The sequence below is a fragment of the Ascaphus truei genome, chromosome 3 (assembly GCF_040206685.1).
Source record: "Ascaphus truei isolate aAscTru1 chromosome 3, aAscTru1.hap1, whole genome shotgun sequence".
NCBI classification, from domain to species: Eukaryota; Metazoa; Chordata; class Amphibia; order Anura; family Ascaphidae; genus Ascaphus; species Ascaphus truei.
The window spans coordinates 209,414,388-209,435,209 of NC_134485.1; the positions used below are offsets into that span (position 1 = coordinate 209,414,388).

The 20,822-nt window shown below is 44.9% G+C and overlaps 1 protein-coding gene across 1 annotated transcript in view; it reads left to right on the top strand.

Moving 5' to 3' along the window:
* The first annotated feature begins 3,698 nt into the window (after positions 1-3,698).
* Positions 3,699-20,822, top strand: part of ATP2A3 (ATPase sarcoplasmic/endoplasmic reticulum Ca2+ transporting 3) — a 241,979-nt gene continuing 224,855 nt past the window's right edge. The window contains exon 1 of the mRNA XM_075589990.1: positions 3,699-4,505. Within this exon, the coding sequence (XP_075446105.1) occupies positions 4,388-4,505 (118 nt within the window). The 5' untranslated portion in view covers positions 3,699-4,387. The remainder of the gene's footprint in view (positions 4,506-20,822) is intronic.

Genomic DNA, 20,822 nt, shown 5'->3' on the forward strand with positions numbered 1-20,822 from the left:
CATAAACCAGGGAATGAAATCTAATGCAACCCCATTCCGTCCCTACGTAAACTGGGGAAGGAATTGCTCTGTTTTCTTCCGTGCCCAAGAACTGACACTATAATTAGGGCCCTGTACTAGGAAACTGTCCCTGCCTGGTAAAACAAGAAGAAGGGTACTCTGCTGCTCTTACCCTACAGGCCAGGCTGACCTGGAGACCCCCCTTGATGGGTATAAGTTAAGGTGCTGCATATAAGAGGATCCCTGGAGGCTTGTCTTTAATGGTAAGGTCCGCCTGGGGATCTCCGGAAACCTATTTTGATGTTAGACTTTTATTCTTTAGCTGTTAGTCCCCGGAGCTACTGGCTCAAGCATCCATTCATGCGCCCCCTGTAATTGTTTTTATTGTCGAGGTTTGGGGGGAGTGTTGGTGTATTTGAGGTTCCAGGATCAATGTTATTGGTAAGTTGGATCTGCTGACAAAGCTTGAAAACACAAAGCAGTACAAGATGTTTTGTTCAGATGGTGCAGAACAAAAACAAAGTTGATAACCATAAATACTGTATATGTAACTGCAGAAGGTGGTTACCATACAGTGTTCTCAAGTATTATAGGGAAACAAAACACATTCATTTAGAGTTTTAAAAAAAGTGCCCTTTTATTTTGTAAAACAGTAAACCAAAGGTAGTGAAATTTGTCACGGCTAAATGTTTTACACCTTTAAACAATTCAGGCCTGTGGTTGGAGTGTGATGGTTCTAGGGCGGAGCACTTGTCCAATTTCCCTTTTTTCATTTAAGAAAAACAGGATTTGCTTTAGAAAAATTGTCTCTCTTCTTAAACACATATTGCCTAAATCGTTCTAAAATACAGCCCAACTAACTCATACCCTCCAGCTGTACCTATTTAGCAGGTACAGTATGATGCATGTTTTGGTTCCTGTAAGACCACCTGTACCTATTACCTAGAAAATGTCTTGTGTCTATCTAGTAAGCTGCATACTGTAGTTTATGTGACTTCCAAAGGAATTGCTAGGAAGTATCTCCATCCAGCACGAGTAAAGGAACTACAGAGGTATCTATTGTTATGTGGAACATGTTGGATGGTCGGCAAACTTTACCCAGATGTTTTTTTTTAATAGTACTACATTTTTTTTTTGCAGTATTTTTACTACTTTTTTAAAGCACTTTGATAACTGATTTAGACAAACTCATACTTTTGCATTACATTTAAGAAACGTACCATTTCCATGTGACTCCACGTGTGCGGGCCAATTATAAAGAGGGGCAATTATAAGGGATAGTTAAACTAAATATATAGCTGTAAAACCCTTCAGGTTAAAATGTTTATAAACATTGTCAAAATATATTTTTTAATAAATATTTTTAAATACTGATACTTGTCTGATTTATTTTTGAACTTATCAATCACTCACATTCAACATAGGAAAAATGTGCCTGTTCAATTAGGTTCTACCGTATGTTGGACTGCACCTTTCATGGAGCCACAAGGGGGAGGTTGATTGAATGGCAGTACGATGTTTGCAGTGCTTGAAGGCTGAATAAACTTATTAATCACAAGAATAAATATTATCCTTATTTTTAAATAACAAAAGGAGAAAAAAGGCGAATTACATTGGCCTGTGTAGTAGAGGTCACTGGTTTGAGTTCAAGTTGTGGCTGGTATGACCTTGAGCAAATAACTTTATCTTAGTTTAGCTTTAGTCACTGAAGTTTACACTAATGCAGATATTTTTGGCATGATACATACAGTAGTTATATTTAAAAAAAAAAAGGTTATTAGCATTTTTTTACGCTTTGAGAAAATGGTTGCTATAGAATTGAATAATGAAAACATTTAACTGTTGATAGACCCTGCAACAAATGCATAAACCCCAAATATTCTGATCCTTAATACTGCATCAAACGCTGCAAACTATTGCAAATGTTAACTCTTTCCTGTTGCTTACCAAAAAATAGGGGGAGGGGGGTTACTTATTTTGACCACAACCATGAAAATGAAGCCGCCACTACAAATTCAATCCAGTAGGTCCTGCACAATGCATCCTCTTAACTGAATGACCCCCTACTTCTATTTTTCATTTGACTGCATTTAAAAGTGTGCAATATACAGCACATACGTACCTGGCTTAATCAGAAGCTCAAACGCAGTAGCGAATTTCCAGATCCGCAACTCCTAGGCATTTACCTGGTGCCACCACCACCAAATTTTCTTGCCTTTAGGCTCGGGCCTAATGGGAAATCCGCCACTGCTCACACATGAGCGGGAGTGCAGTTTAAACCAACAAGAGCCCTGTGACTGGGCCTTTCCCCAGTTTAAAAAGATAGACACACCTAGAGCCTGTCTGTAGCTGAAGAGTCCAGCAAGGAGCTGGTTAATTGCAGTCTCCCTGTGGCTCATCGAGCAGGTTTAAAGGTGTGCTGCACAAACTGCCTGGGGTTTTCTAGCCCAGAAGGACTGGGCTGCTAGAGAGATCCCACTGAACCAGACCCTCTATTCCAGGGCGCTGGAGACCCTGAAACCTGCCAGTGGGTGCACCCCACGGACACTAAGCCAGACCCAGACTGAAGGAAAGAGCCTCTGATAACAGGTGCCTCTTTGGACTTTCGGTCAGAAGCTGGTAAGAGGCCTATCCTCCCAGCCCTGCAGATAGGGACTGGGAAGTGTGAGTTAGGCCCTTACAAAGGGATATGCTGTTTTGTGCATTTGTGCGCTGCCTTAGGCTGCGGTCCCAGTGACTGCCACAGCGCCCGCCTCTGCGTGCACTGTGCGAACAAGCACCGGCCCCCCAGTCACTCAGGGCCGTGTACATGCGTCGTCGCACATTCAGCAGCCACGCTGTACTGCAAGATTCCACACACTCAAAAAAATTGTGTGTGGAACTTGCGACGGAGCCGTGGCCACGCCCCCTCCGGCGGTTCAGCCAATGAGGGCGAACCAGCCGCGTGAGGTCATGGCCACGCCCCCGCAAAAACCCAACCACGCCCACTCCCGTCGCAACCTCTCCCTCTCTCCTGAAAACCGCAGATCGCGGTTAGCGCTGTCCATGCACCGCCCCCCCACCCCGCCGGGCGCGCGCGTCACAGTGATGACTGGGACCGCAGCCTTAAAGCGGTGTTGTTTTTGGAAGATGCAGGCTAAATAAAAGCCGCTGTTTATTTCCCCAATCTATGTCTCCCTGGTTGTGGTGGTGGTGACTTTGCACAGTTCACAATTACAATTATTTTCTCAAGAAATTGCAGAAAGCAAGCAATATTGAGACCCTTTTCTCAGTCCCCATGCACCAGATGTGTCTCTACACACGGAAGTGCTTTTCCAAAACAACCCAACTGTCACTGTCTTGTTTTCTCACTATCACTGTGGTTTTAATGTCTTAACACCTTCCTTGCTGCACCTCAGCTTCTTGTCAGAAGTTTGCAGTTAGCAAGAACTACCAAGTTGCAACAAAATAAGAGGAAGTGAAGCTCTGAAGAGGAGGGGAGGGGTGGGGGGGGGGTTGTTCATATCTATACATGCTCTGAAAATAGTTTCCATGTAAATTACTAGAGGCTAAATCTGGAAAATGCTAATTTGGAGGCAAAAATGGGCCAATGGGGAGAAGGCTGCAAGGTTTGTGTGGGCAGGCACAATTTGGATGCTGCAGTCAGCCAATGAGGAGGCGTCAGGTAGCGGCTCAAAGCCAGTGAATAATGCAAATACACTGAAGCAGAGGAAGCCCAGGTCACAACACTCAGCAGCAAGACATCACTGCAGCAATTGCACGGCTATGTGACTTTCAGTGCTGGGGATTAGTAACTGGGACTGCTCTAACAAGCACTTGAAGGGGGTTATTAAGTGTATACTAGACTGGCTGGGTCAGACCCTCCCTTACTACCCACCTGGAACACATAGCTGCCCCACACTATCCTGCTGAAGTAAAAGTTTCCAAGAAAGACACTGTTTCTTCCCTTTGGCATGGCACAGGCATGAGCAGCACACAGGAGGAGGAGGAGGAGGAGGGGAGGGCGGTGCCAGGCAGTGAGGAGGCGGGTCTAAGGGAAGAGCTCACCTTTCATCAGAGGAAGACAAGGTGCAGCGATTGATATACAGCAGGCGGCTTCCCAGAGGCTCCGGAGATCTCTTGGGAGATCGAGGCGAGTGGATCCCCCCCCGCCCCTCCCCCGCCGTGCTGCAGCCAGGTCCTGCACCCTTCTGCGCCCTGCACTTCTGTGTGCAAACATAGGAGATCCCTCTTCTCTGGCTACACCCCGACTCTCCTGAACTGAGGCTTGTTCAAGGGGTGGAGGGAGGGGGAGTTGCACAGAGAGGATCTGCCACCCCCAGAGCCTGAAGCGCAGCGCAGAAGTGGATTAAAGGCGCACGGGGAAGCCCAGGTGTCTAAACCCAGCATGGACAGCGCGCACAGCAAGAGCGTGTTTGAGGTGCTCCGGCACTTTGAGGTGAATGAGAGCTGCGGGCTGAGCAGTGAGCAGGTCCGGAGGAGCCGAGACAAGTATGGACCTAACGGTGAGTGTGCGCCCCGCTCAGCCACTCGCACTCAGCACACTGACATCAGGGTCTCGCACATCTGCAGCCAGACTCATCCCAGAGCTGTCAGTGTGCCACTCATCCCAGAGCTGTCAGTGTGCCACTCATGCCAGAGCTGTCAGTGTGCCACTCATGCCAGAGCTGTCAGTGTGTCACTCATCCCAGAGCTGTCAGTGTGTCACTCATCCCAGAGCTGTCAGTGTGTCACTCATCCCAGAGCTGTCAGTGTGCCACTCACCCCAGAGCTGTCAGTGTGCCACTCACCCCAGAGCTGTCAGTGTGCCACTCACCCCAGAGCTGTCAGTGTGCCACTCGCCCCAGAGCTGTCAGTGTGCCACTCGCCCCAGAGCTGTCAGTGTGCCACTCACCCCAGAGCTGTCAGTGTGCCACTCACCCCAGAGCTGTCAGTGTGCCACTCACCCCAGACCTGTCAGTGTGCCACTCGCCCCAGAGCTGTCAGTGTGTCACTCACCCCAGAGCTGTGTCACTCCAGAACTGTCTGTGTGTCACTCAATCCAGAACTGTCTGTGTGTCACTCAATCCAGAACTGTCTGTGTGTCACTCAATCCAGAACTGTCAGTGTGTCACTCAATCCAGAACTGTCAGTGTGTTACTCAATCCAGAACTGTCAGTGTGTCACTCAATCCAGAACTGTCAGTGTGTCACTCAATCCAGAACTGTCAGTGTGTCACTCAATCCAGAGTTGTCAAAGTGTGTTCAGGCAGAGCTGTCAAGGTCTTTCACTCATGTAGAGCTACTAAGGTCTCACTCCAATATCTGGACTGAGTCTCGCTCATGTAGAGCTGTCATGATTTCATTCATACTGAGTGAATCTCTCTTTTATCTGGAGCAGTCTTAAATAGTTAGATTTCAATCCAATTAAGATCTCACGTATTTTTGTTTTTAGTTCACTCATGCAGTGCTGTCTGAAATGTCACTTGTTTGAATTGAGTATCACTCATTGAGAGCTGGTCAGGTGTTGTCTTATCTGTAGCTAGTCTAATTTATTCAGATTTCAGACCAATTCTGAATTCACGTTTCATTTTTTGTTTGCTTTCTGTCATTCAGAGCTGTCATGGTCTCCCTCCATTTGGAATTCATTTTACTCATGCAGGGCTCTCGCTGTAGATTTAAGACCAGCTAAGAGCTCATGTTTAAAAAAACAAAAATGAAAGTGAATTTAAGTCATTTACACCTTTCAGGATCTCACTCAGTTTAAATTGGTCTTACTCATTCAGGGCAGACAGGATCTCACTGATCTTGTCTGTCATTCAGATCTGATTGGATGTGTCTGATATTTGGAGAGTCTCACTTCCTTTACACTTCAGACCAAGATTTGCTTCATGTAAATGCAACGATCTCAATCATATCAATGCTGTCTGTCATTCAGACCTCTCAAGAGCTTCACTCATCTGGCATAAGTCACATCCTTCAGATTTTAGGCCAATTAAGATCTCATTCTTTCTTTTTTATGTTTTACTCATTCAGAGCTGATAAACTCTAATTCATCTATGGTGAATCTCAATAAGAGCTTGCTGGTAACTTATCTAGGTGAGCAATCACTTATTTAAAACTATTGGGAATTCACTCATCTGGAGTCAGTCTCATACCAAAAACACATTCATCTTTTGTGCAAGATCATATTAAAATGTAAACATCTAATTGTAAAAATTAAGATGTAACATTTTTTTCTTTTTACTGTTGAACAGTTTGAAATGGGTCGTTCATATAGTCCAGGGGTCTCCAAACATTCGGCCCGGGGGTCACATCAGGCCCCCCCACAAGATTTTATCTGGCCTGCAGAAACATGATATATATATATATATATATATATATATATATATATATATATACGCTCATTATATATAATTTCCCAGTGTAAGCACAGCATCCTTTGTTTGTAATTGTCACATTTCTCTTTTGTTCTGAATCATATCATATTGATTACCCCAAAAAGATCCAAATAAAACGTATTCATTCATATATAAAAAGATTAAAAAAATTCTTTGGTCCGCGAAAATGTGTAGAATATATGATGTGTCCCTCGTACTGAAAAGTTTGACCACTGATCTAGTCTATTGGGATTCATGGAGATTAAGGTGTCCATGCAGTTTGTTCATGGTGAAAATGGAGTTCTACCTGCAGACAGCACAGATCTTGGGCCTGGGGCTTCAATTCTGGAGCAGGATAATAAGGAAGAAAAAGCTTCCCTTACAGGGGTGACACAAACTATTCTTTCAGTGTCCATGGATAACCATACCCTCAAACTGTACATATTTAGCAAGTACTACAGTTCCTATTTTTTGGGATGCTGGTCCTAAAGAAGGCAAGATGTACTATTTTTACCTACAGTATGTCTTCCAGTATCTAATAGCAGACTGAATCCTTCTGTCACCTGCACCCATTTGTCAAAATTCAGACCCTTCAGCTAATCAAAGGTTCTGATTTACATAATTACTGAATGTAAAACAATAAGTAGATCTGATGTAGGTTTTTTCCCCCAGAAGAACATCATCAGTGTGGTGTGTGTGTGTGTGTGTGTTTTTTTTAAAAGTGTATATTATTATTATTATTATTATTATTATTATTATTATTATTATTATTATTATACAGAAGCACTATTTTAAAATGCCTCTAATAGGGATTCACTTGCTTGGAAGCCCTTCCAAACCTGTGCTTGTGGACAAACTATTTTTAAGTAGCTGTATGTTGGAGGATCTAGAGACCCAGGAGCAAATAAGTTGTAGAGAATTCCCAGCTGTGCTCCAGGGGAGTGCGTTTCACTCCGTGGTTGAAGTGTAAGGCTGCGTCCATAGAGATGGGAGCAGTGCTGAACCGCGCTGACGCTGAGGCTCGCCTCCTGAAGCCTGTGCGATTTCATGCCCATGCAGGCGAGCCAGCGGGCGCGATCGGGAGGCGGGGGGAGGCTGAGGGAGGCGGGGCAGTGACGTCGCTGGGCCAATTGCCCGCGACGCACCAACGTCACGGCGCCGTGACGTTGACGCTGCTTCGCGCTGATTGGGTGTTTTCAGCCGACAGCGCGCTGAAAAACAGCTTGGCTGTCGGCTGAAAAATCCAACTCCTCAGCACGCCTGCGGACGCTCGTGTGAGCCCCCTCTAAAGACATCCTCAATGAGGATGCCGGGGCTCAGCGCGGCTTCCCCTGCTATGGACGTGGCCTTATATTGTTAGGTAGCAATGAAGTACCATCTTTTTTGTTTGGTATACAAACTTGGAGAATCACTCCTTTTTTTTTCTTCTTCAAATTTTGGAGTGAATGACGGTGTCCCTTTTCAGTTTTTAAAGCATTAGCCCTCGGACGTGACCTCCACATGACTTTGCCACCCAATATTTATAACCACTTTGGAATTTGTTGAAATAAGGTGCGGTAGCACGACTTCAATTTTTGGTGTCACTCAAAGCTATTAAAGTCTAACTATAGAGCCAATGTGTACGCAGAGGAATGACACAGGTGATTGGCATTTTGGGGTTCTGGATAAAGTATACCACTGAAATATAATATTTCTTACTACAGTCAATGGGACTCCATTGTCATCTGTGCACCCAATCTTCCTACAAACAAGGTACACTCTATATACTTTACTTTCCGCCTCTTCACCCACAGATGGGTATAGGCGACTTCCACGGAAAACTTCACTTTAAAAAGATCCATGGAACTTGTTTAGCTGGATATACCCAACGGGACGCTAGGCCCAAGGGTCGAAACAGCCCAGTTTGTTAGAAACGAGAGGCGCCACGTGAAGCCAGGGTTGTCAATTGATAATGAGAGGCTCTATGTTCGCATCAATTATCCTTGCCCCCCACTCTGTATACAGTTCATGACAGTTCTGCAAGCCATGCTTCTGAAGTGTTGGGCTTCATCCATAGTTGAGACCTGAATCCATAGTTGAGACCTGCATCCTATCTCTTAACAGTTGTCGTAATTTTTAAAAAAAATTACAACTCTAAGTAAAATATATGCATTTTTCTCTATATTTAAACTCCTGCCCCTCACCTTCTCTTCCTATCCCTCTTTCCTGCATACAGTATTCTAACTTACATTTTTTTTGCCTCTTATCTCACGCATGTTCTCCCAGGTGCTTCCTAGTCTCTCTTACCCGTACGCCAAAATGACCAGCAGTCGGTGCCATCCGTGCCAGGTGTTTAGCATGAGCACTGTCCAAATACATGATGGTTATCAGTCTTGCTGCATCTGTGTTTAATGTCATGCATCGGAGTATTATGCAATCGTGCGAGGGAAGTACTTTGCTGAACTATGCTTTTTAGAGATGTTGATTCGCTAAGCTATTTTGGTGTACATGGAATGACTTAATAGAGACCTATTTAAAGGCTATCCAAGCATTAGCCTACATGTGTTTTTTATTTTAATTTTAATCAGTTCTGAAGTATTAGATAATATTTTTATTCAACTCTTAATGCCATTTTAATGAGTTTTACTATACTGAGAATCCTTTGATTTCTCGAGCAGGATTTAGCACACCTCCCAAGCAGTGCAAGATCTTTGCAACACGTTCCTGTTTGTGATCATTTGTTGCCAATACTCTCAGCAGTTTGAGCTGCAAGCTGTAACAATAGATAATATTACCTTCGTAAAATAAGAATACATTGTAGCTGCTGAGTTACACTGACTAAAGGATTGATTGAAAGTGAAAGGCAGCCATTTAGTGAACCATGGGAAACAGGATTTTGGTGATCGATCACCGGAGAACCAATCGATCAGCAGCTTGGGTAATTAATTTTTAATAAAGCTAATCAAAGGCTACATACAGTATATTAAAACAAAAAAAAAAGTTTTGTTTTTATTAAGTGCCGCTTGGATTGCCTCTTTTAAAGTTATTACCTAGAGTGAGACCCGCACAATGAACAGCAATTCAAAATGTCCCTTCAAGTTTCGCACACTTATGTGCTGTGTCCTGTGCTTCTTATTCTCGTTGCTATAAGGCTTGCAGTGCATTGTAAATAATGGCAGCAAAAGTCTGAAAATTCTATTGGGGGCCCCTCAAAAGGCAAAGGCATACTGTATCATCTAGTTGCTGAACTTGCTCTATAGTGCTTACATTTTGGTAACCAGTCTATTATTACATCTGCTTTTAGTGTTGTGAACATCTGAGAGTTTTGACATTTATATAGTTACTTTTGTAAATTTAATGATGGCTCATGCCAAAACTGTATCACTAAAGTGACTTTCACTCGAGGAAATTAAGTGTACGTAGAACCATTAACTTTAGTGGACGGTACCCGCAACACTCAACTGTGTCACCAAACCTCTGCTGACTCCTTGGATGTATGAGAATAAGTTAACAAACACACAAAACCCCAGCAAGCTCCTTTTGGGAACTCCTGAGCCGTGACGTGGCTCGCAAGCTTACAATGCTTTGGCCAAAGGGTTAAACTAAATTACCCTTTTTCAAGAGAATATATATAAGTATTTTACTGTGTATTTTTGTCATATTGGATGTAACATTGGGCTTCTCTGTCGTTCCTTGGATGTATGACCACATTTCTCACTATCCCTTTCATCCATTTATTGCCCTGTGTGTTTATTTACTATTCTCTCAGCCATTCCATCTCTACCTCATCTGCCTTAGGCCTCGGACATGTTCCCTGCGTGCTTGCGGAAGCGTGCTGACGCGTGCTCCCGCTCAGCACTGAGCCCCTACAGCCGCAATTAGAGCGGCTTTAGTAGGGGCTCACCTGCGCTTCCGCGCGCTTGCGGAAGCGCAGGTCTTAGGGGAATTTAAAATTCCCCCGCTTGCCGGTGAGACAGGCAGCTCCGTGACGTCACTGGCCCGCCCCCGGCCAGTGACGCGCCCGCCCCCGGACCGCCCCCTGACGGCCTGCTGAGAGCGCTTGCGGTAAGCAACCGCAAGGCCAGGGAAAGCACCTGCTTTCCCTGAGCCTCAGCGCGCCTCAGCACGCCAGCGGTAAGCGTGTCCGAGGCCTTAGATTGTTCTCTTGTATTTTACATCTGTGTTAAACTAAGAGAAAAGGTTTGTAAATCGGTACTGCTTGGCAGGAAAATTCTCGAAAGCTTGTCTTATAATTACATTTGTTAGTCCAAATAAAAAAAGATTACGAAATACGGAAGTGCTAATTTATTCTGGACGAACATGGCTAATTCAGTTTAATTCATGAAAACGGAGAGGCCAGTTAATTCCACTTCATCGCTATTCCAGGACACACAAAAAAATTTTTTTAAGTTAACCATAGATGAGAAAAAGTTTAAAACTAGATTTATTACATTCTCATTAAAAACACATCTGACTGGTTTTGGCATCATATCTAAAAACAGCACTTCTTGGATGCTACGGTCACTTAAGGGGGGCCTAGGCCTATGTAGCGGTCAAAACAAAAAATAAGGTAAACAACCCAGCTGCATTCAGTTACCCATGGAATTAAATATAAAATGAATGCGTTTGTATTATTCTGCACTTTTAGCTGGATGTGTAATGATGGCATCATAATAACTTTACAAGAACAAAAAAATGGGTGAAATAACTATTTTCTTATGGGTACAGGGGATCCTATTCAAAATGCTTTGAAGCTGTTCCCTTTGCTCAGGAAGACTTGCACAAATCGGTTATGGTGAGTATCGCTCCTGTACTCTGGAAGATTTCAAGAGATTAAATATCCTGAGCAAGGACTACCCTCCACTCCCCCCCCCCCGTGTCCCCCTATTTCACACCTCGTGAGCCCCCTCTATTTCACCCGTCTCACTCACTCTTACCCCTCATCCCCTCTCTTACACCCCCTCTCTCCATCAATTACCCCACTCACACTGAACTTCCCACTCCTCACACTCATTTCCCCCTCCCCCCATAAAATACACACCCCCCCCCCCAAATACACACAACCCTCCCCCACCCCCCAAATAAATACACCCCCCCATCCTCCAAATATATTTAATCCCCCCCCCCAAAATAAATACAAACTTCCGTAGCTTGGGGATGGTCGCAGGCCTTTGGCCCGGGGCCGGTGGATGCGGGGGCCCGGCTGCTGGTCCTCTCGTTGCTGCAGGCCTCCCTCATCGACACCTACACTTCCACACCAAGCTGGTGACGCTGGCGTGCGCCAGGACTCTCTCTCTCATGCCTTTGCACGCCGGAAACTGAGCCCAGCTTGCTTCTGGCATGCGTTGATGTCAGAGAGGCCCGGCGCACGCTGGCGTTAGAAGCTCGGCGTGGGACAGTGTTGGCGTCGGTGAGGGAAGCCTGCAGCTGGGGGAGAACCGGGAGACCTGGCGGCAACGACAGGAACGGCAGCTGGGTCAGGCCCAACTTGCAGCGCCGGCCAGCCCCCCTTGGCCACCGGCCCGAGACATGTCGACGGCCCTGCTGCTACGTGTCATATTGAATAGTGTACACTGTATATTGCCAAATTAAGTTTCCTAATATCCTCCAAAACAGGGCTGTGCAAATGTTTAGAGCCCTCGGGGGCTGGAATAAGAGCGGTACGATTAGTGGATGGCCGCATTTCTAATACTTTCCATTCTTTGCGTATCCAATAAGGGTACATATCACATATATTGCTGCAATAACACGGGATCCAAGGAAAATGCAAATAAATGCACAAAGCACCTTGTTGTGTGAAACGCGTTGGAGGGTACTTACCTCCTTGTTTGTCATGTCTGATGGATAAATAAACTTTTTTCTATTTTTGTACACCTGTGTCCCTGGGCAGTGTGCTGCTTTGTGCATTTATTTGCATTTTCCTTGGATTGCTTGTAACTTATCAAGCGGCTGGTCACGCCATCTGGATTTGCACAAGCTCTAGGAGTGGGTAAGCCTCTTGGATACTTATTTACATGGATCATCTTCTTTACTACTGATTGGGGTGAGTTTTGGATTCACTATACAGCTATCTCCAATGAGGTACAGCGGAGTGTGTTTTTACATGTCTTTTCTGTTACCTTCAGGATACGTATGCTACTAGTTTTGATATATTACTCATCCAGTAGTTCGCCCACTCCATAGTTGAGCTATATGTGTTTTTTTCATCAATTAATTGAATATATATTTTTCTGGACTGTTAGAGCACCCATTATCGCTATACAGGCATACCCTGCATTAGCGTACGCAATGGGACCGGAGTATGTATGTAAAGTGAAAATGTACTTAAAGTGAAGCACTCCCTTTTTCCCCACTTATAGATGAATGTACTGTACTGTAATCGTCATATACGTGCATAACTGATGTAAATAACGCATTTGTAACAGGCTCTATAGTCTCCCCGCTTGCGCACAGCTTCGGTACAGGTAGGGAGCCGGTATTGCTGTTCAGGACGTGCTGACAGGCGCATGCGTGAGCTGCCGTTTGCCTATTGGGCGACATGTCCTTACTCGCGAGTGTACTTAAAGTGAGTGTCCTTAAAGCGGGGTATGCCTGTATATTGGACTGCAATAACACGGGGACTCTTAATTTATGTATACCCCTCATTTGTTAGCTGCCAAATTTCAAATGCTGTGCTATAGTATACAAGGACCTCTCTCCTCTCAGCCTCGCTGCCCTTAAATGTGTGTTCCTCTTTGCATACCAGTAACTGATTCAGTTTATGATAGACAGCCTTGTCTGGCCAGTGAAGCTGTGATTGGCGGAGGTGGCAAGAGAGTTCAGCGTGGACTCCGATTGCCAGGAAGCCGCAGGGCACGGCCAGGTGTTTGCAGCTTAGTGTGTGTGTGGTGGCCAGTGGTGCATGAGTGGTGGACCGCACCTAATACAGTTGCAGGGACTAAATGAGGGTCGTAGAATAAACTACCAGGAGCTTTCCTTGTAGCGCTAATAATAAACAAACTGAAATAAATACCAAAATAACAGATTAACAATGTCAAATTAATCTGTTATAGCAGTAATCCACTAATTACATGAAATACATATATGTATGTATGTATGTGTGTGTGACGGGCCACATTAAATTATTATTATTTTTTTTTTAAAACCCAGTGTCAAACAAAGGGTGATATCTCTCGATTGACTGGATTTGAGCCAAATAAGATAGGTAAAGTTTGCTATGTATTTTGCTGAATGTTTATCTGATTCTTCCTACCTGCAAATGTGTCATCACAGCGCTGCAGTATATTGGTTTAGTGAGTATATGCATGGCAGCTGTAGCAAATCTGGTAGTATGGCCTGTGGAAAGGAGTGGTTTACTAATGGAATATATCCTAGGTACTTGTATACAGTTGTCTGCTTACATTTGTAGTCCGTCTCACTGACTTTTAACATACAGTAAGCATTGAGTCACACTCATAAAAATCTGATGTTTCCATTTAAACGACCAGAAGCTCCAAATCTCACCGATTTTTGGTCTGTTGGAGTCTGGCCTCTGTGAAATACAGAAACTGTAGAAATCTGTACACAAAATAAGACTTGTAAAACAGAACTGGTTGCTCTTGTTTTATTGTAATCTGGAGCAAATTGGTAAAAAAAAAAAATGTAGCAGAAAAATCCCTACTGAGCGACATGGGAATTGGGCCCAGCTCCAATAATTTCTTCTAAATTCATGCCAGAGTTTATCAAAAGGCCTTTTTTTTTTTTTTTTTTTAAATTCAATTTTTTTTAAAATTGTTTGGCATAAGAATGATTTAATACAGTTTACATGATTTAATATTAACGATCTTAAATTATAGCATCTTTTTAGTTGAACGGTTTTAGAAGTACTGGACTAATACTGGCTACAGAACAGTGGATTTCCACTTCCCTAATATGTTTATTGGAGCATTATTTTTATCGCTTTGTTGTGTAAAACAATTTATTTTTAAACTTCGGAAATTTGTTCATTGGGTAAGTTCCAGGCAGTTTCTGTTTAAAAAAAAAAAAAGATATTTTATAATACTTTGTCATTTTTAAGGTTTTTAGTGCTGGAGAAAACTGTGTTCTTTTTGCAGAGTAAAAGGCATTGCAAGTTTTTTTTTTCAGTGCCACGTACAAATGTAGCCAACGTTATCACGCCCGCAGGCGCATTGCAGCGGGACATACTGTACATGACGCGCCAGCAAAAGAAGTGGCCACGAGAATAAGTAGGGGCTACCATGCTGCATTATTTCATCTGCAGGAGCACTCCAGCAGGCGCTATAACGTTTGGCTATCTATCTTTAAGCAGCCTTTTTGAGTACTAAAGTGGGGGAAAAATTGTTGGGCATGTAACACCTTTTCCGCCCTACCAATCGCAGCTAGGGACCCTGTGGGGAAATACACTTGTGTTTCCGGGTGTGGTGCGTTACCTGATAGGCTCACAGAAGGCCTGAACCTCCGCCACTGGGAGCCTAGGGTTACCTGATTATTCGAACACAGCGCCTCCACCTGTAAGGGTTCCCACCGGAGTGGGATGGTCCTCTTACAGGAACACAGTAATAGTAAGACGCACACAATATATGTTAGCAACCGTTTTACTATAACTACTAATAACTTCGGTACCCTGTACCACACAGCATAATGCATATAACCACATACCTAGCAGTGCACCGGGTGCACACATCAACTTGGGTAGTCCCTCCTCCAAAGTACCTGGGTGCTGGGCACAATTCCCTGATGTCCCTTATGTCCAAACCCACTCAATGTGTTGGAGATAGCGCTATCCCTTGGAGTGTTTAGTGCACTATTATAGGTACCTGCCCGGGGCTCCAGCCCATGGGGCCGCAAGATCACGGGATTGGATCCGCCTGATCCGACGAGACGTCCTCCTACTCGTGGGGTGAATTCTGGCGTGGATAATATCACCATGCGCCGTACCGTCTGTACCAGGCCGCAGTCACTGCTTGGCGGGGCCTCCGTGAAGATAGTCTATATATAATATACAGTGTTCGACAAACCTATACATTTGCTCGCCCCGGGCGAGTAGATTTAACCCCCGGGCGAGTAAATATTGGCCCAAGCAGCACACGTTTGGTACTAGGTGGCGAGTAGATTTTTTGGTGATTTGTCAACCACTGTGTGTGTGTGTGTATATATATATATATATATATATATATATATATATAATCAAAAAATAAATAGATGATACCGTTCTGTGGCTAACGAAATGCTTTTATTTGTGCGAGCTTTCGAGATACACTGATCTCTTCTTCGGGCGATGTTACAATGAATGAAGCAAGCAAAAGCTATACTATAAACAGTGTCTATTGGAATGTTATCTGTGCTGGTCCTTCCCCCGGTGTGGATGTGTTTTATGGCTGGAGGTGTCAAAAGGTTCCTGAAAGCAAACCTTTTGACACCTCCAGCCATAAAACACATCCCCAACGGGGGAAGGACCAGCACAGATAACATTCCAATAGACACTGTTTATAGTATAGCTTTTGCTTGCTTCATTCATTGTAACATCGCCGGAAGAAGAGATCAGTGTATCTCGAAAGCTCGCACAAATAAAAGCATTTTGTTAGCCACAGAACGGTATCATCTATTTATTTTTTGATTATTGAAGCTCGGCTGATACCTCTACATGTATGTATGTATGTATATATGTATATGTATGTATATGTATGTATATATATGTATATATATATATATATATATATATATATATATATACCTATAGGGAACCATGTTAAAAATGGTTTTTGAGGCAAAAAGTGACACTGTGTGCTCATTTGCATGTCATTTCCCAGAATCCCTTGCTGCAGTGGAAGTGCTGTATGCTGGGTGATGATGGGGAAAGGCGGGGTTGCAGACCTGCCTAAGACATGCAGATGAGCATACAGTTGTATTTGTATATATATATATATATATATATATATATATATATATATATATATATATAAAATCAAAAAATAAATAGATGATACCGATCTGTGGATAATCCATCTATTTATTTTTTGATTATTGAAGCTCGGCTAACACGGTACTGATACCTCTACATATATATATATATATATATATATATATATATATATATATATATACAGCTAAACCCCGTTATAACGCGGGTCTCGGGGTCCACCCCGAGACCACCGCGTTACTAACGGGGTCGCGAGAAAAAAAAATGGCCGCCGCGCTTTAGCGCATATTCATCCCGCGGGACAGGAGATGGGAGCGGGCATGTCCCTCCGCTCCCCGCTTCCCCCTGTCACCGCGGGACAGGCCGCGGGGCAGGAGATGGGAGCGGGGATGTCTCTCCTGTCCCCGCTTCCCCCTGTCACCTCGGGACAGGCCGCGGGGCAGGAGATGGGAGCGGGGATGTCTCTCCTGTCCCCGCTTCCCCCTGTCACCTCGGGACAGGCCGCGGGGCAGGAGATGGGAGCGGGGATGTCCCTCCTGTCCCCGCTTCCCCCTGTCACCTCGGGACAGGCCGCGGGGCAGGAGATGGGAGCGGGGATGTCTCTCCTGTCCCCGCTTCCCCCTGTCACCTCGGGACAGGCCGCGGGGCAGGAGATGGGAGCGGGGATGTCTCTCCTGTCCCCGCTTCCCCCTGTCACCTCGGGACAGGCCGCGGGGCAGGAGATGGGAGCGGGGATGTCCCTCCTGTCCCCGCTTCCCCCTGTCACCTCGGGACAGGCCGCGGGGCAGGAGATGGGAGCGGGGATGTCCCTCCTGTCCCCGCTTCCCCCTGTCACCTCGGGACAGGCCGCGGGGCAGGAGATGGGAGCGGGGATGTCTCTCCTGTCCCCGCTTCCCCCTGTCACCTCGGGACAGGCCGCGGGGCAGGAGATGGGAGTGGGGATGTCCCCTCAGGTCGCCGCTTACCTCAGAACCATGCTGCCTGCATGGAGGTTGTAGCGGGGGGTTTCTTCTCCCCACCGCTGTCCCCGGTGCTCCCGCTGCCTGCGCGGGAGGAGGGGGGGGAGCGGGTGGTGGTGCTGGTCGCGGCCCGTCTGTGTAGAGTGAGAGAGTGTGTGTGTATGTATATATGGGAGAGAAAGTGTGTGTGTGTATATGGGTGTGTGAGTGTGGGTAAGTGTCTGAGTGTGTGTGTAAGTGTGTGTGAGTGTGTGTGAGTGTCTGTGAGTGTGTAAGTGTGTGTGAGTGTGTGTGAGTGTGTGTGAGTGTCTGTGAGTGTCTGTGAGTGTCTGTGAGTGTCTGTGAGTGTCTAAGTGTGTGTGAGTGTGTGTGAGTGTCTGTGAGTGTGTAAGTGTGTGTGAGTGTGTGTGAGTGTGTGTCTGTGAGTGTCTAAGTGTGTGTAAGTGTGTGTGAGTGTGTGTGAGTGTCTAAGTGTGTGTAAGTGTGTGTGTGTGTGTGTGTGTGTGAGTGTGTGTGAGTGTCTGTAAGTGTGCGTAAGTGTGCGTGAGTGTGCGTAAGTGTGTGTGAGTGTGCGTGAGTGTGGTCAGTGTGTGTGCAGTGTGTCAGTGTGAGCAATGAGCAGTGTGTGTGCAGTGTGCAGTGTGTGTGCAGTGTGGCAGTGAGCAATGAGCAGTGTGTGTGCAGTGAGTGTGTGCAGTGTGTCAGTGTGAGCAATGAGCAGTGTGTGTGCAGTGTGCAGTGTGTGTGCAGTGTGGCAGTGTGAGCAATGAGCAGTGTGTGTGCAGTGAGTGTGTGCAGTGTGCAAAAAAAAAAATGTAAAAAAATTTTTTTTTTTTTTTTTTTTTTTTAAAAAAACGGGAGCCACGGGAAAACCGCGTTATAACCGAATCGCGGTATAACGAGGCGCGTTATAACGGGGTTTAGCTGTATATATATATATATATATATATATATATATATATATATATATATATATATATATATATATATATATATATATATATATATATATATACACAGTGTTCGACAAACCTATACATTTGCACGCCCCGGGCGAGTGGATTTAACATCGTGGCGAGCTCCTATTGGCCCAAGCAGCACACGTGTGGTACTAGGTGGCGAGTAGATATATATATGCATGCAAATATAGCTGTATGCTCATCTGCATGTCTTAGGCTGGTCTGCAACCCCGCCTTTCCCCATTATCACCCAGCATACAGCACTTCCACTGCAGCAAGGGATTCTGGGAAATGATATGCAAATGAGCACACAGTGTCACTTTTTGCCTCAATAACCATTTTTAACATGGTTCCCTATAGGCTTAAGCTTGCTGCATGGTCACAGCTTTGAGCACAGCCAGGGTTAAGGTGCATACCCAGAAAACCACCCACAGACAGCTGTTTCGACCTTGATGGGTCTCATCAGTGTGGGGTTGATTTTACTGGGAATGCAAGAGAGGCTTATGGGATAGGCCAAACCATAATACTGAGTTAAGTTATGGTGAGTAAAAAAAGTGACAAAAACCCTCCACAGGAAAGCAAATATGCAAATATAGCTGTATGCTCATCTGCATGTCTTAGGCTGGTCTGCAACCCCGCCTTTCCCCATTATCACCCAGCATACAGCACTTCCACTGCAGCAAGGGATTCTGGGAAATGACATGCAAATGAGCACACAGTGTCACTTTTTGCCTCAATAACCATTTTTAACATGGTTCCCTATAGGCTTAAGCTTGCTGCATGGTCACAGCTTTGAGCACACCCTTGCTGCAGTGGAAGTGCTGTATGCTGGGTGATAATGGGGAAAGGCGGGGTTGCAGACCAGCCTAAGACATGCAGATGAGCATACAGCTATATTTGCATATTTGCTTTCCTGTGGAGGGTTTTTGTCACTTTTTTTACTCACCATAACTTAACTCAGTATATATATATATATATATATATATATATATATATATATATATATATATATATATATAATGTGTATATGTATGTCTGTCTCTGGGAAGCTAGTCTTTATATATAGAAGGGTCTGAGCCCAGACCCAGGAATCAGGCTGCGCGCCACTGAGTGCAAACCAAACAGCTAAAGGGGCAGATCTGCTAACGTAGGGCCTGTCCCTGAAGCAACCACAAACTGGGGCAATGGTGTCAGTTATCTGGGGCCTCTGGGTGTAGCTGGCCTAGTGCAAGGGGCTACTGCTCCCCTGCACCCTCACTCACCCAGCTCCCTGCTCCAACCGCCATTCTCCTAAGCCCGCGAAAAGTATCAATCCCTCGGTGCAGGGAGATACTACTGCCCTATTGGCTCCCTGGCATCAAGTGGGTCGCTGCTGAGGCTCATGGGACTTGTAGTCCCTTCCAAGAGCCTTCCCTGGTAGGCTAGGGTTCGTGCGCTATCACTGCGCATGCGCAATGTCTCTGGCTGGCCGCCGCATATACCTTGGTACTGCGCATGTGCAAACTTGCGCAAGATGGCGCCGCCCTGCTCGGGAGCCGCCAGGGACCTCCGGAACGCCGAAGCGCTCCCTGCAGGGCCCCCACCCTCCAGAAATGCCGGCGGGTCTGTCGAGTGACCCCCGGAAGCGGAGGTAATGAGGGGGGGGGGGGCGCGGGGCACATGGGACCTGGCTACAGACATATGGGAGCTTAGAATTGCACGACCTGCATCCAATATGTCTGATCGTAGTATGATTCTGTTGTTCGATGTTTCAGTCAATATGCTGATAATCACTTTGTATGAAATAAGGTCAATATTGTGGGCATATTTTTTTCACTTCCCAGACACTTAACATTTCAAGCACTTCTATTTCCTGAACGGAGCAGCATATTTAAAAAAATAAAATAAATAAATACAGCATTGGAAAGTCCTTGGCCCATTAACGCAAATTGCTGCTTTACAATAACAGCATTTTCTGGGGACTTTTATCCAGACTCCCAATTTATAATAGTTAGGACATGCCTGCAGTTCACCGTTTTGCATGAGCTAATTTCCTTATAAGCAAAAATAATTCATATTAGTCTTAAAAAAAGAATCCCTTATTTTACTGGCAAATTACTATAGTCTATTAGTTATTTCAATATGGTAAGATTAGAATTGAGGTGTGTGTGTGTGTGTGTGTGTGTGTGTATACTCTATATAAAATCGCACAAATAAAAGTATTTCGTTAGCCACAGAACGGTATCGTCTACTCGTCTTTGAATATATATTGTATTATACACTGTGTGTGTATATCTATATATACTGTAGTTACAAATATTAGTGTTGTTTAGTTGTGTTATGTTCTGTATATGAAATTGCTGTGCTGTTAGTGACTATTGGGGTTTAAAGTGTGTGTGTGTGTGTGTGTGTGTGTGTGTGTGTGTGTGTGTGTGTGTGTGTGTGTGTGTGTGTGTGTGTGTGTGTGTGTGTGTGTGTGTGTGTGTGTGTGTGTGTGTGTGTTGTCTGCTTCTTTTTTGGCTGCTCAAAAAGAGACATTATTAAAAAATACCATAACATAAAGACCAAAAAAAAAATTATTTCCTGACTCATATCGCTGGTGCCCACACCATCCACCTCCCACATTAACAAATATAATGTCTGATTCATAGGCCTTCTTGATGTAAGTT